Raw genomic sequence first — 12,638 nt, forward strand, 5'->3', positions numbered from 1 at the left:
TCTGGCATGATGGAAGGACGGCCGGGCCAAATCAGCTGCTGTAAGCCCACGAGGAGGGGGGCGGAACATTAGGGTTCAAGCAGCCTGCAATCACAGCCGTCACCTTTCTGCCTCCAGCCCTTCCCAGGGCCTTTAGGAATGACCCTCCAGTAATGGGACCTTAGAACGAGGAATGGTTTGTGATGCGCTAGCCCATGGAGGCTGCGTTTGGGAAGCCGGGCCCTTTTGTGCAAGGTGCCGCACACGCCTCATGAGACGGTCCCTGCGCCAAGGAGCTTAGAACGTAGAAAACGAGAGACAAGAGAAGGATACAGCAAACTGGAGGGGACACACTGGAGGGGTGAGACTACTGTGAGCAGCACAAGGGAGTGGTCCCCAGCGGCAGAGAACCGCCACTTCCACAGCTTCCCTGTCTCCCAGGAGCCCTGCTTGGGGTGGGGGGGAGGAGATCCACTCCATGACCGCAGATTGGCCCTCAGTGAGAGCCCTTGTCAGCAGCCTTGGGCTGGAATAATGCAGCTCGCTCTCAGCAGCCACAGAGTTTAAAAAAAAAAAAAAGAGAGAGAGAGAGAAAGTGCTGATGACTGTTCCCGGGGCCGGTGCCTTGAGCCAAATACAAAAAAGGCTTTTACAGAACGAACACAGTGGACATTTAGGGTCGACTTGAAATAGGAATTGCTTCTATTGGCTGCTCTGAAAAAAGCCAGTCAGCTGGTGTCCGGGGCCCCGTTGCATCTCCGTGCAGCATTTTAGAGTCTCGCCCGTGCATTGCCAAAGAGCCTGATGAGAAAGTGGGAATCTCGCAGGGAGCAGATTTCACCTCTGTGTCTTTGTTATTGGCACGAGGCCAGGTCCTGCTCTCCGTTACACAGCTGTGAAGCCAGGCCTCTGGAACGCCACCAAGGTGACCTCAGCTGGCCTGGTGCCTCCGTGAGATTGACAAGCCAGGGAAAAGGTGTCATGTTCAGGGTTGTTTTATATCTGTCTTTCCCGTAGGGGGTTCTCTGCTCTACAGCGATGTGAAGTTCATCTATAACTCCCAGCAGCTGAACGGCACGCAGCGAGTGCTACTGGATAACGTCATATCAGAGGAGGAGTGCCGAGAGCTGCGTAGAGTGGCCAATGTGAGTATCGGAGATGGTGGGGAGGGCTGCTGGGTGGAGGGCGGGGAAGGGGGATTGCTGGTTGCAGGGAAGCCACGCGGGCAGAGGGTCTGGGCCAGGGACCTATGTGGAGAGGGTGTAACTGTCTGATTTTGCCTAACTGCACAAGGCCCGCAGCAAACACAAAGAACGTGTCTCCAAATTCCACCCTCCCACAAGCACGTAACCGCTAACGAGGTCTCTGGGAGTTGCATGTGTGTATCCAGGGTCGGAGCTTGGCTTCTGCAACAGAACTGTGTGATCCAGGCACTAGGGGAGCATATCAAACGCCGTCTACAGTCCCTACTGCTGGCCCATGCTGTGGCACTGATAGACACCAGCTGAGGATCTGTCCCACTGTGTTTGCCAGTTACATAAGAAGATCTGGTTAGGGAATAGCCCACTCCTAAATAATCTCTTTGGTTGTGTTCCAGGTAACCCCTGAAGTGAGTCGAATCATCTCATTCACTTTTCCCCTAGTGGTGCAGTTTGTTTACTTTTTGCATTTCACTCAGAAGGGATAGCAATAGCAGCCAGCTGTTTTCACTAGCTATCTATCATTTTCTTCCTGTTTCTCTCTGCACACAGGGCCATAAGCTTTGAGTTCAACAAGACTTTTGGGGAAGGGGGGAAACAGGGGGAGCCTTGAATCCCACAGCCGATATTTTCATTTTAAAAAACTGGATGACATTTAAGGAAAGTTCATGAGTTGCAAGGATAATTTTCCATATTTCTTCTTTAGCAAAATTGAGCTGTGTTCTCTAACAATAATACCCAGCTTTTACATGGTGCTTTCAACTCATAGATCTCCAAGGACTTCACAGAGGAGATAAGATGATTATCCCCATTTTAGAGAGGGGGAAACTGAGGCACAGTGGGGGAGTGGCTTGCCCAAAAACAGTGTAGTAGCTGAGCTAAACACAGAGCCCTGCACTCCTGAATCTCCCTGGGTTGTCATAGACCCATGGCGGCTTAATTGTCATTTCAATCAGTAACGATGTTGCCATCAGTCCTTAGCTGAGGGTGCCATTGACGGTGACCAAAGCAGAATGGAACCCGCCTGATTTCGTCCGTAGCTCTTATTGGTGAGGGTTCAGTATTTCGGGTGGGGAGAGCAGGATGAAGAATAAAACTGATTTGGGGGTTTCTGCTCAGGATAACCGATGTCCCTGACTTCTGCTCGTGTCATTTTTTCCAGGGGATCATGCTGGCTGGAGATGGCTATCGAGGGAAAACCTCACCCCACACTCCCAACGAGAAGTTTGAAGGGGCCACTGTCCTCAAAGCTCTCAAGGTGCGGTTTGCCCCTCTCTCCAGCCCCCGTGGCTCGGCGGGTTGCTCCGCCACCCTCTGGGCGGCCCGTGCTCACTCTGGTGTGTGATTGCTCTGCAGTTCGGCTACGAGGGGCGCGTCCCGCTGAAGAGCGCCCGCCTGTTCTATGAGGTCAGCGAGAAGGCCCGCAGGATCGTGGAGTCCTACTTCCTGCTGAACTCCACCCTCTACTTCTCCTACACGCACATGGTGTGCCGCACCGCCCTGCCGGGTAAGGGGGGCAGGGGCCGGCCTTGCGGCTCAGTGCTTAAGAAGCAGTCAAGAGGGAGGGAATGGTGCTGTTGTATGTACAACGATTTTGTACTGTCTCCTGCCTCGGAGATCCCTGCCCCACGTCCTCCCTGGAGGAAGCCACCTGCAGGGGGCACGAGTTTGTTCGTTCTTTCGCTCTTCATCTCTCCTCTTCTGCCTCTCCTCCTTCCTCTCTCTGTCTCAGTGCCCCCCTTGCTCTCCTTCACCCCAGATTGGGGTGTCTGTTCCATCAGGCTCATTGTGTTTCAAGTGAGCACAAGGCAGGTGTCAATTCTTTGACTTCAGGCTCTCCAGATTCCCCCTTTTCGCCTGCAGTCTTTGCATTTTTGCTGGCAGCGAGAGCCCTCCAAGTGCAAATGCCCCTGGGGGGAGCTGAGCTCTGAGACCCTGTCATGCTTATCTTACCTCTTCCTCTCCCCCTACGTGGTACTGCCTAGGCCAGCAGGAAAAAAGGAACGACCTGAGCCACCCCATCCATGCCGATAACTGCCTGCTGGATCCCGAGGCCAGCGAGTGCTGGAAGGAGCCCCCGGCCTACACCTTCCGGGATTACAGGTAGGAATGCGGAGTTGAGATGCTGTGTGCCAGATGCAGGTGCCTGGCCAGGGGAAACAGACAGGGCATGTTCCTCGCTGGGCACCACGAGAGCCCACTTTGGCTCTGATGCCTGGTAAAGTTAGGCTGCCCTAGAGCAGGTAAATCCCAGCCAGCGATGGGCTGAAGTGGCAGGCTCTGGATCCATGGTATGGTCTTGGTTCCAGGAGGAATTGGGGGGCCAAGGTCCAGGCACCGGTTGGCTGTGGCAGCCCCATGGTGTTCTCAGCTGTTTCACCCGACGTGGCGGTCACTTCGCAAAGCTGGCCAGTCTGGGGAGATCGTCAGCACATCCATGCCAGGAAGGAAGGATGTGCATCCCTGCTGAGTTTAGATACAACCCAGAGGAAAGATTACCCATCCCCACCCCTGCATCTCCGTCCCGCACATACCTGCCCCTGCTGGCATCCACAGGGCAGGCGGGACTCAAACCCCTGAAATACTGTGGGCCCAGCCAACTCCCATTGACATCAGTGGGAGCCTTTCCCCTGACTTCCCTGGCAGGCGGAGTGGGCCCTGGGAGAGGGGTGAGCATTCTTCTTCCCATGGGCCAGATCTGCTGAGGCAAATCTTTGTAGCTGCCTGGGGTAGGGGCGGCCAGCCAGCCTCACCGGGGTCTTGTCATTCTTCCCCCAGCGCCCTTCTGTACATGAACACGGATTTCGAAGGAGGGGAGTTTATATTCACTGAAATGGATGCCAAAACTGTTACTGTAAGTAAACAGCCTTGGCTGGCAAAGCTGATGTCAGTGGGTTGGCTGGGGAGATCCATTTTGTTTTCTTTCCTAGTCCATTCCTCCAGAGCACCAGGTTTTGTACTAGGGGAGAGGAGGCCCTGTGGGAGTTCCTGAACCAGCGGCCAGCCCTGCATATCTTGTCTCACAAGTGCGCAACACTAATGAACTGCCCATGGTGCATGGGACTTAGGCACCTAAATACTTCTGAGGGACTGGACCAAGCTCCCACTGAACTGGATGGGAGTTCAGCACCTGAATACCCTTTTGAGGGATTGGGACCTTAGAGTTCTTGTTCCCTCCCCTTAACGCTGAACAGTGCAGTAAACAGAGCTGCTCCACTGCTTTTTCCCATCGGCCCATGGTTTATGGCGGAGGAGTTCTACGAAATGCATGGGGTCTGATGATAACCCTGATATTCAGCAGTGCTTTCCATCAGAACAGCTCGAAGCACTTGAGAAACATTTGATAAGTCTCATGTCTTGGTGAGGAGGATTGCGATGGTGATTTCCCCAGTTTACAAATGGAGAAACCGAGACACAGAGAGGCGATGCAGCTTGCCCAGGGCTGTGCACCAGGTTAGCATCAAGCCAAAAAAGAGAACCCAGGTGTCCTGACAAACAGCCTTCTTCTTTGGCCACACTGTGATGGTCTCGAGGGAACCTGTTCAGAAGGCAGCACAAATGTCAAGCTGCTAACTCTGTTCACTGGGACGTGTTCACATAGCTCTTCCGTTGTCTGATAGCATGTGTCAGCCGAGCAGGGATTGGCTGCTCCACTCGGGAAGATGCTTGTTAACTTCCTTTCCAAGCTGAGTCACATCGAGAAACGGCAGGGGCAGGGCGGAGTGCGGGAAAGATACATGCCACTGTTGCTGAATGAAACTGACCCTCCTCTTCTTGGATTCAATGGAAAAACACCAGCAATTTCAGTGGCCACAGGATTGGGCCCTCAGGAGTGTAAAGGGTAACAACATGCTGGGATCCACTTAAAGGGCCACAGCTGGTGCCGTGTATAGCTAGGGCTTTTCAGATGACTTCAGCTCTGATGTCAGACCAGTGGGCCCCTCCATAAAACAGTCATATCCCTAGCCTCGGTAACCTTAGACTAGAATCCATTCTAGGTATAATCTGAAAAGATATTCACCATCCTAATGGTGCAGAACAAGGCTACCCAGAGTGTGAGGTCTTCAGTGTGGCTCACGGCTGCCTCTCTCTACAACTGCCAATGAGGACAGCCTTAACCGGCTGGAGGGTTTTTATTGCTACCGAATTAAGCTAATAAGAAATTTCTGTTCCTCTGTCATGGGAGATACAAGTGGAAGCAAATTTAAAATTTTTATTAAAGCTAATGTTAAAAATAATTTATATAATACATAGGTTGGGAAAAGAGTGTCTGTACGTCTGGGTATAGTGCTTAGATTATCCACAAATACAAAGTTAGTTTTTAAAAGTCATATGATACATGGAGTATATAATCAGCAATAACCCAAATTTAGGTGAATAGATTTAACAATACAGTTTAGATATTAGAATCCGAATACTCGGGTACATCACTCATGAAAAGTTGTACGGAGATTTGGTTGTGGAAAGCAAAATATATCAATGAGAGGGGATTCTCCCTCAGTAAGTGAGAACTAGATTGGTTGTCCATTTAGAAAATACAATCTATGAGGAAAGTATTTGTTATTTTCCCTACTAAAGCCATGTCATAACCTTGCTGCTGGCATCCCGTGCGCCTACAATCACTCAGGATTCCTGACTTCTCCAGAAACTGGATTTTTGGAATCTCTGATCCATTAAGTAAAAGGTTTAGACGAAGACACAAAGTTTAAAAAAAAAAAAAAAAAATACACCCCGGACAGGCTGGCCGAGGATCCTACTTTGTGTGGTTGCCCGATTCACTGAGCTTCTGCACCCCCTAGCGGTCACATTCGAAGCAAGCGAGACATTAAGCCCATTGCTTCTGATCCTATCTTCAGTGGACTTGGAGAACACTTGATCCCTGTTCTTTTTTTAACAGCCCTTCACATATCTGAAAATTGTTATCAGGTCCCCTCTCAGGCTGCTATTCTCCACACTAAACATGTCCAGTTTTTTTAACTTTCCTCATAGTTCAGGTTTTCTAAACCTTTGATCATTTTTGTTGCTCTCCTCTGGCCTCTCTCCAGTCTGTCCACATCTTACCTCAAATGTGGCACCTCAAATGGGGCGCAGTACTCCAGCAAAGGCCTCATCAGTGCCGAGTAGAGCAGGACGATTACCTCCAATGTCTTGCGTACAACACTCCTCTTAACGCACCTAGAATGATGAAAGTGATATCCTATTAAAGAAATAAGCCAATCACAGTGTAGGGTTGGACTGTAAGCGTGTCCCCGTCCTTGTCTCTTCCACTCTCCAGCCACCTTCATTTAAAGACAGAACATAAGCTTGCTATGAGTCCTTTGAATTCAATTCAGTGTTGATAAATGCAGTGATGCACATTGGAAAACATAATCCCAACTATACCTATAAAATGATGGGGTCTAAATTAGCTGTTACCACTCTAGAAAGAGATCTTGGAGTCATTGTGGATAGTGCTCTGAAAACATCCACTCAATGTGCAGCAGGAGTCAAAAAAGCGAACAGAATGTTGGGAATCATTAAGAAAGGGATAGATAATAGGACAGAAAATATCATATTCCCTCTAGATAAATCCATGGTATGCCCACATCTTGAATACTGCGTACAGATGTGGTCGCCCCATCTCAAAAAAGATGTATTGGATTTGGAAAAGGTTCAGAAAAGGGCAACAAAAATTATTAGGGGTCTGGAATGGCTTCCGTATGAGGAGAGATTAATAAAACTGGGACTTTTGAGCTTGGAAAAGAGACGACTAAGGGAATATGATAGAGGTCTATACAATCATGACTGGTGTGGAGAAAGTAAACAAGGAAGTGTTATTTACTCCTCATAACACAAGAACTAGGGGTCACCAAATGAAATTAATAGGCAACAGGTTTAAAACAAAAGGAAGTATTTTTTCACACAATGCACGGTCAACCTGTGGAACTCCTTGCCAGAGGATGTTGTGAAGGCCAAGACTATAACAGGGTTCAAAAAAGAACTAGATACAGGCAGTCCTTGGACTTACGACACAATTGATTCTGGAAAATTGCATCATAAGTCGAAATGTCGTAACTTGGAACTGCAATCCACTCCATTGTGGGACCAAGCATCATAAAGTCAAATCAGGGTGTCAATTCAGAAATGTATAATGTTATGGCTTCAGAAGAGGGAGAAGAGGAACATTGCTCATGTTTCATAGATTCCTGGTTTCCAAGGCCAGAAGGAACCTTTGTGATCATCTTGTCTGACCTCCTGTATAGCACAGGCCAGAGAACTGCCCCCAAACAATTCCAAGATCAGATCTTATAGAAAAATATCCAGTCTTCATTAAAAATGGTCAGTGATGGAAAATTCACCATGACCCTTGGTAAATTAACCATTGGAGCAGTTACCATCACTGTTAGAAATGTATGCCTTATTTCCTTTCCTATGCAGTCAGAGTATGAAGGTTAACCTGATCTCTTTGAAGGGACATCTAATTATTGCCTAGTTTGAGCACAGCTGGTTTGCAATGATTGAGTGTGTTGCATTGAATTTTGCACAGACTTTGCACACTGCCTCATCTTTTCTGGGTTAATCCTCTGCAACAGGACGGAGCCCTTTTTCTGGAGCAAAATGTCCATCTTATCAATGCTCTGAGTTTTCGAGTATCTTGGAGCTATCCAGAGAGATCCATTAAAGTCAAAGGCCTGAACTGACGGGAACCCAGGGCAACACAAGAGATCTGCAGTATGCTGGTTCTTTGCCATGAGTCTAAATGCTCGTTGTGTTTGCAATGTTTGACTTGGTGTTTTTTACAGGCCTCTATCAAGCCAAAGTGTGGGCGCATGATCAGCTTCTCCTCAGGTGGGGAGAACCCCCATGGGGTCAAAGCAGTCACCAAAGGCCAGCGGTGTGCTGTGGCTCTCTGGTTCACTTTGGACCCACTTTACAGAGAGCTGGTGAGTCCTTCCATCATGACAGCAGCAGAGACAGTCATGAATGGCGCGGGGCAGTACAGCGGGGAGCTAGTGAAAAACCAGGGAGCTCCTTGTAATGCTCTGTCATATTCAGCAAAGAGGCCCCTCTGCCTAGCCACAAAGATGCCTGCCTAGGCAGAAGTGTTGTGTCTGCCTCGGAACCAGTGGGTGTTTCCATAGCTAGCTGGAACCTATCTTCAGGGCATTGGATACTGTCATAACCTACAGAGCATAGGGTTAGAGAGGGAAAGGGACTTACGGGATCAACCAGCCTCCCGCAAGCAAAACGAACCCTTCCCCCCACCCCCAATGAATGCAATAAATGCATTGTAGCAGGCCTGGACTGGGAGTCAGGACATCTGGATTGAGCTGTGTGACTTTCACTTCTCTGGGCCCCAATTCCCATCTGCACGGTGGGGACAGTACCCTGTCCTGCCTCTGAGGGACTTATGTCGGTAAATTCGGCCATGTTTGGGAGCTTGCCCATTATGACACTGGGGGGCTGGGCAGATTGTGGTTATACTGGAACCTCCACTTAGAGGGTGGCATTCACCCCTGTACACAGGGCAAGTGCCAGGTCTTTGTGTAACCCACTAGCTGGTGTGATTTATATGTCCCCTGCTGTGCCTGGTGTGAGGGGGTCAGTCTGTTACAGCCGCACCCACAGAGCTGGGCTCTTTGGCTCAAGCTGTAGAGACTCGTGCGCTTTCTTCTGGAAGTCGTAGAGTTTAAGGGCAGACAGGACCACCAGATAATCCAGGCTGACCTCCGGGATCTCACAAGCCACCAACACCACCAGTCACCCTCGCACCGGCTGGACCCGGGTTGGGCCAAGGTGGCAGCCATCACATATGCAACACTCAAGTCCTGGGAATAGTCCTTGAATGGGATGGGCCTGGAGCATAGCCCTAGTGCTGGGCTCTCCCCAGAGGGGATTGTCGCCTTAGAAGAGGATTTGTTGTATTGGATCAGCTCAGTGGTTCCTCAGGCCCATCCTGCCCCAAGCATGACAAAGCGCTTCAGAGGAACACAAAGAAAACCCATAGTGCACTTGGCCCATTGTGCCCTGTTGTGGGCCAGGGGCTATAAGCATCAAAACTGGGGGGCATTTTCAAAGGTCTTTGGAGAGTGAGCTGCATGAGACCCAGGGGAAGGAGTTCCTTGCTCCCCCAGCACTTCTGACAGTCTGCCCTTGTGTCTCTTGTAGCAATGCCTTATCCATCATTCCCAGCGGGGCAGAGGCAAAGCTTGCTGCTCCACGATTAACCAGCTCTACCCCCAAGGGCTGTCTACACTGCAGCTGGGGGTGCGAATGGCAGCTCGTGCAGGTGGACCTGCATGCCGTGTGCTCCAGCTAGCTCAGCATACGAAGCAGCGAGGATGCCATGGTGTGGCCTTCACGAGCGAGTTCGTCCTGGACTTGTACTGCTGTTTTCAGGGAGCTAGCCAGAGTACATCTGCACAAGCCACCGGTCACACCCCGGGCTGCATTGTAGACATACCTCCAGTGTCCCTGGTGTGAGGGTCGCTGCTCTTGGCTCTAGGCCAAAATTCACCTGGCAATTCTGTCGTCCTCTCACTTCCTGTTTTCATAACTTCTTTTTTCCTCCTCCAAAGACTGGCTTCCGCCAGTGAGCACCCAGAGAGGAGTCAGGATGCTAAAGGAAATGGATTTGAGCTAAATGCCCAGAGGCTTTCCCATGTGACCCTTGCATGGGCTCTGTTTTTGGCCAGGTCGAGAAACAGGACCTGCAATCTGGACTGGCTCTTAGGGTGTGTCTACATGGCAGACAGACACTTGCAGGCTGAGGTGTGGGAGCCTCCCACCTCACAGGGTCCTAGAGTCTGGGCCCTAGCCGGAGCACGAACATCTGTGCCACAATTCAACCACCCCTTTGCTCAAGCCCCGTGAGCCCAAGTCAGCTGGTAGGGGCCAGTGGCAGGATTTTAATTGCAGTATCGCCAGCCCCTTAGAGCGATGTTTATGCTGAGCATTAGTGACACCTAGTGGACAATTCGGGTAATGACCAGTATCCCAGTGAGAAAAGGAGGACTTGTGGCACCTTAGAGACTAACAAATTTATTTGAGCATAAGCTTTCGTGAGCTACAGCTCACTTCATTGGATGCGTTCAGTGAGCTGTAGCTCACGAAAGCTTATGCTCAAATAAATGCGTTAGTCTCTAAGGTCCCACAAATCCTCCTTTTCTTTTTGCGAATACAGACTAACACGGCTGCTAATCTGAAACCTGACAGTATCCCAGTGGAAATCCACAGCAAGGGGGAGGACCAGGAGCACACCCCTGTTGCGAGCACCTGGTGCTTTCAGCCACTGATCTCAACCATTAGTTACTTCAGCCTGGTGGGGCCTTTTCACCGATGGCAAAACTCTGGCACAGTGGCTTTAAACAGCTCCCCCAGGTCACACACAAGTCATTGGAAAAACAGAATAAAACCAGGAGTCCTGACACCCAGTCTACTAATCCAGTCGCTAGACTCTGCTTCTGCTTTCTGGATTCCTGGGGGCTGGCAACCGCAGCCTGTCCATCCCTTGGGGCCTTAGTTTAGGACACATGTACACGGCGGGGCTGTAGTTATTTGTGTTACAGTAGCACTACAGGCCCCGTTGTGCTCGGTGCATCGGACGAGACCTGCCCCAAAGAGCTTAAACTCTAAATAGGCAGGACAGTCAAAGGGGGGGAGGGGAAACTGAGGCACCGAGCAGTCAAGTGACCTCCCCAAGATGATACAGCAAGGTTGTGGCAGAGCTGAGAATGGCTCTCCCAAGTGCCAGCATAGTGCCCAATCCATTAGGCCACATCATGTCCCCAGGTGAGTTGTACCTAGGTCTTATACTGGCCTTCTGGGCCATGATGAATTTCCTCCTTGATGGAGAAATAGCTCAGAGACGAGAGGAGACACTGACGCTGCGGCTGCTATTTATTCCTCTTCCTCCTCTTTTCTGCAGGAGCGAATCCAGGCAGACGAAGTGATAGCGACATTGGACCAAGAGCATCTAGGAGCCAACGACCTGAACATCAACCCAAAGGACGAGCTCTAAACTAGGCCAAGGACTTTCGATTAAATATTTATTTAATATTGTTAATCCTATTAGAACCCTTTTATTTTTATACAGAGCCTCAGTATAAATGAATCGGTTAATATGAACATGGCGCCTCTGTGTTTTGGCACAGCTCCCTCTGGGCCCCATGTGCGCACCTCTCCTGCTGGGGCTGACTCTTCCTGCTGTATTCACTGGCCTTCCCCAGCACTTTTTCAGGTCCCTCTGTTCTCCTGACAGGCTCTCTTCCCATTCCTCAGGCGGGGGTCTCTCCTCAGACTCAGACAAGGAGAACATAGAGTGGGGGTTCCTGGCGGATCTACAGCATCACATGCCCTATTCCCGGCAGGGCGCTGTCCGTAGATAGAGGGGAACTGTACAGTTCTTTTGTTGTCCCGGGTTCGTGCAGTGCATATCAGACCTGGCTTTTCTTTTTGTGGTGACTCCCTTTCCAAAGCCATTTGAGGAGTTAGGTCTGAATCCTGCTCTGGGACGTATTCAGGCTCTTAGTGCATGGCTGAGATCTGGCCATAAATTCCTGAGCACAGCCAGGGGGTTGGAGCTGTCCTTTAAGAAATCATGTCTGCTGAGCCCAAGATGGAATTGCTCTGCCAAGGGCTCCCACATGTGCTTTGCACAAGACCCAGGCAAAGTGGTATGAAGAAGAGGGGCCTAAGCCAAGCAGCTTGTTTTCCAGCTGCTCCACCGTGAGACTGGCACTCACGCTGGTTGCATTTTCCGCATTAACAGCTTGGGCCATGAAAGAAACTCGGCCTCATGCTGTCATCTTTGGACTTCTGTTCTGGGGCAGGCGCAGGTGCCACTACTGGTACTGGTGAAATTTAAGGGTAGAAGTCCCCAGCCCCATGCCCATGCAGTACAGCGTCTGACAGGTCGGGGATGTTACGGTGACCTGCTGCTGGGTGTGCAGTTTGCATCTGTTCATTGCAAGATACTGTAGCTGTGCCCTGTCAGGGGGAGTGGGCACGCGCCCCGCAGCTCCAGCAGCCATTTATGTTCCTGTGCTACTTTCAGTGTTAGGTGCTTACTGCATTCTTCACTCTCCGAAGTGCAACGCCTTGAAGGATCTGGCTTCTGCTACGGGTAGCATGGGCTGTTTGTTAAGCTTGTGAGCTCTGGTAGGCCACTAAGTCCGGACCTTGCTGTGGCGTCGTCTTCGCCGCTCATAGGGTGAATATAACCCTGGGGCCCGGATGGGGGCTATAGGGTCAGATCCTCAGCTGCTCTAAATCAGCGCAATCATTGAAGCCAGTGAGGATCTGACCCTCGGTGCTGGCCCTATGCACAGGGGCGATTGTTGCCCCAATCGGTCAGCTGCAAAACGAAGAGCACGTTGGCAGGCTGGGAACGGTGGGGTGGGGTTCATGGCGACTGTCCCTTTGCCAAAAAGTTTTGCTGGGAACCTGGCTGGTGCTTGGCCCTTGCTCGGAGCCCTCTGC

General features: G+C 50.6%; 1 protein-coding gene across 1 annotated transcript in view; it reads left to right on the top strand.

Annotated features, from left to right (window-relative positions):
- P3H2 (prolyl 3-hydroxylase 2) overlaps nucleotides 1-11,279 on the top strand; it is a 121,391-nt gene extending 110,112 nt beyond the window's left edge. Inside the window, exons 9-15 of the mRNA XM_038416793.2 lie at nucleotides 997-1,124; nucleotides 2,341-2,436; nucleotides 2,535-2,685; nucleotides 3,164-3,281; nucleotides 3,957-4,032; nucleotides 7,961-8,101; nucleotides 11,086-11,279. Of these exons, the coding sequence (XP_038272721.1) occupies nucleotides 997-1,124; nucleotides 2,341-2,436; nucleotides 2,535-2,685; nucleotides 3,164-3,281; nucleotides 3,957-4,032; nucleotides 7,961-8,101; nucleotides 11,086-11,178 (803 nt within the window). The 3' untranslated portion in view covers nucleotides 11,179-11,279. The remainder of the gene's footprint in view (nucleotides 1-996; nucleotides 1,125-2,340; nucleotides 2,437-2,534; nucleotides 2,686-3,163; nucleotides 3,282-3,956; nucleotides 4,033-7,960; nucleotides 8,102-11,085) is intronic.
- Nucleotides 11,280-12,638: the final 1,359 nt, after the last annotated feature.

This window comes from Dermochelys coriacea, chromosome 9, assembly GCF_009764565.3.
Source record: "Dermochelys coriacea isolate rDerCor1 chromosome 9, rDerCor1.pri.v4, whole genome shotgun sequence".
NCBI lineage: Eukaryota > Metazoa > Chordata > Testudines > Dermochelyidae > Dermochelys > Dermochelys coriacea.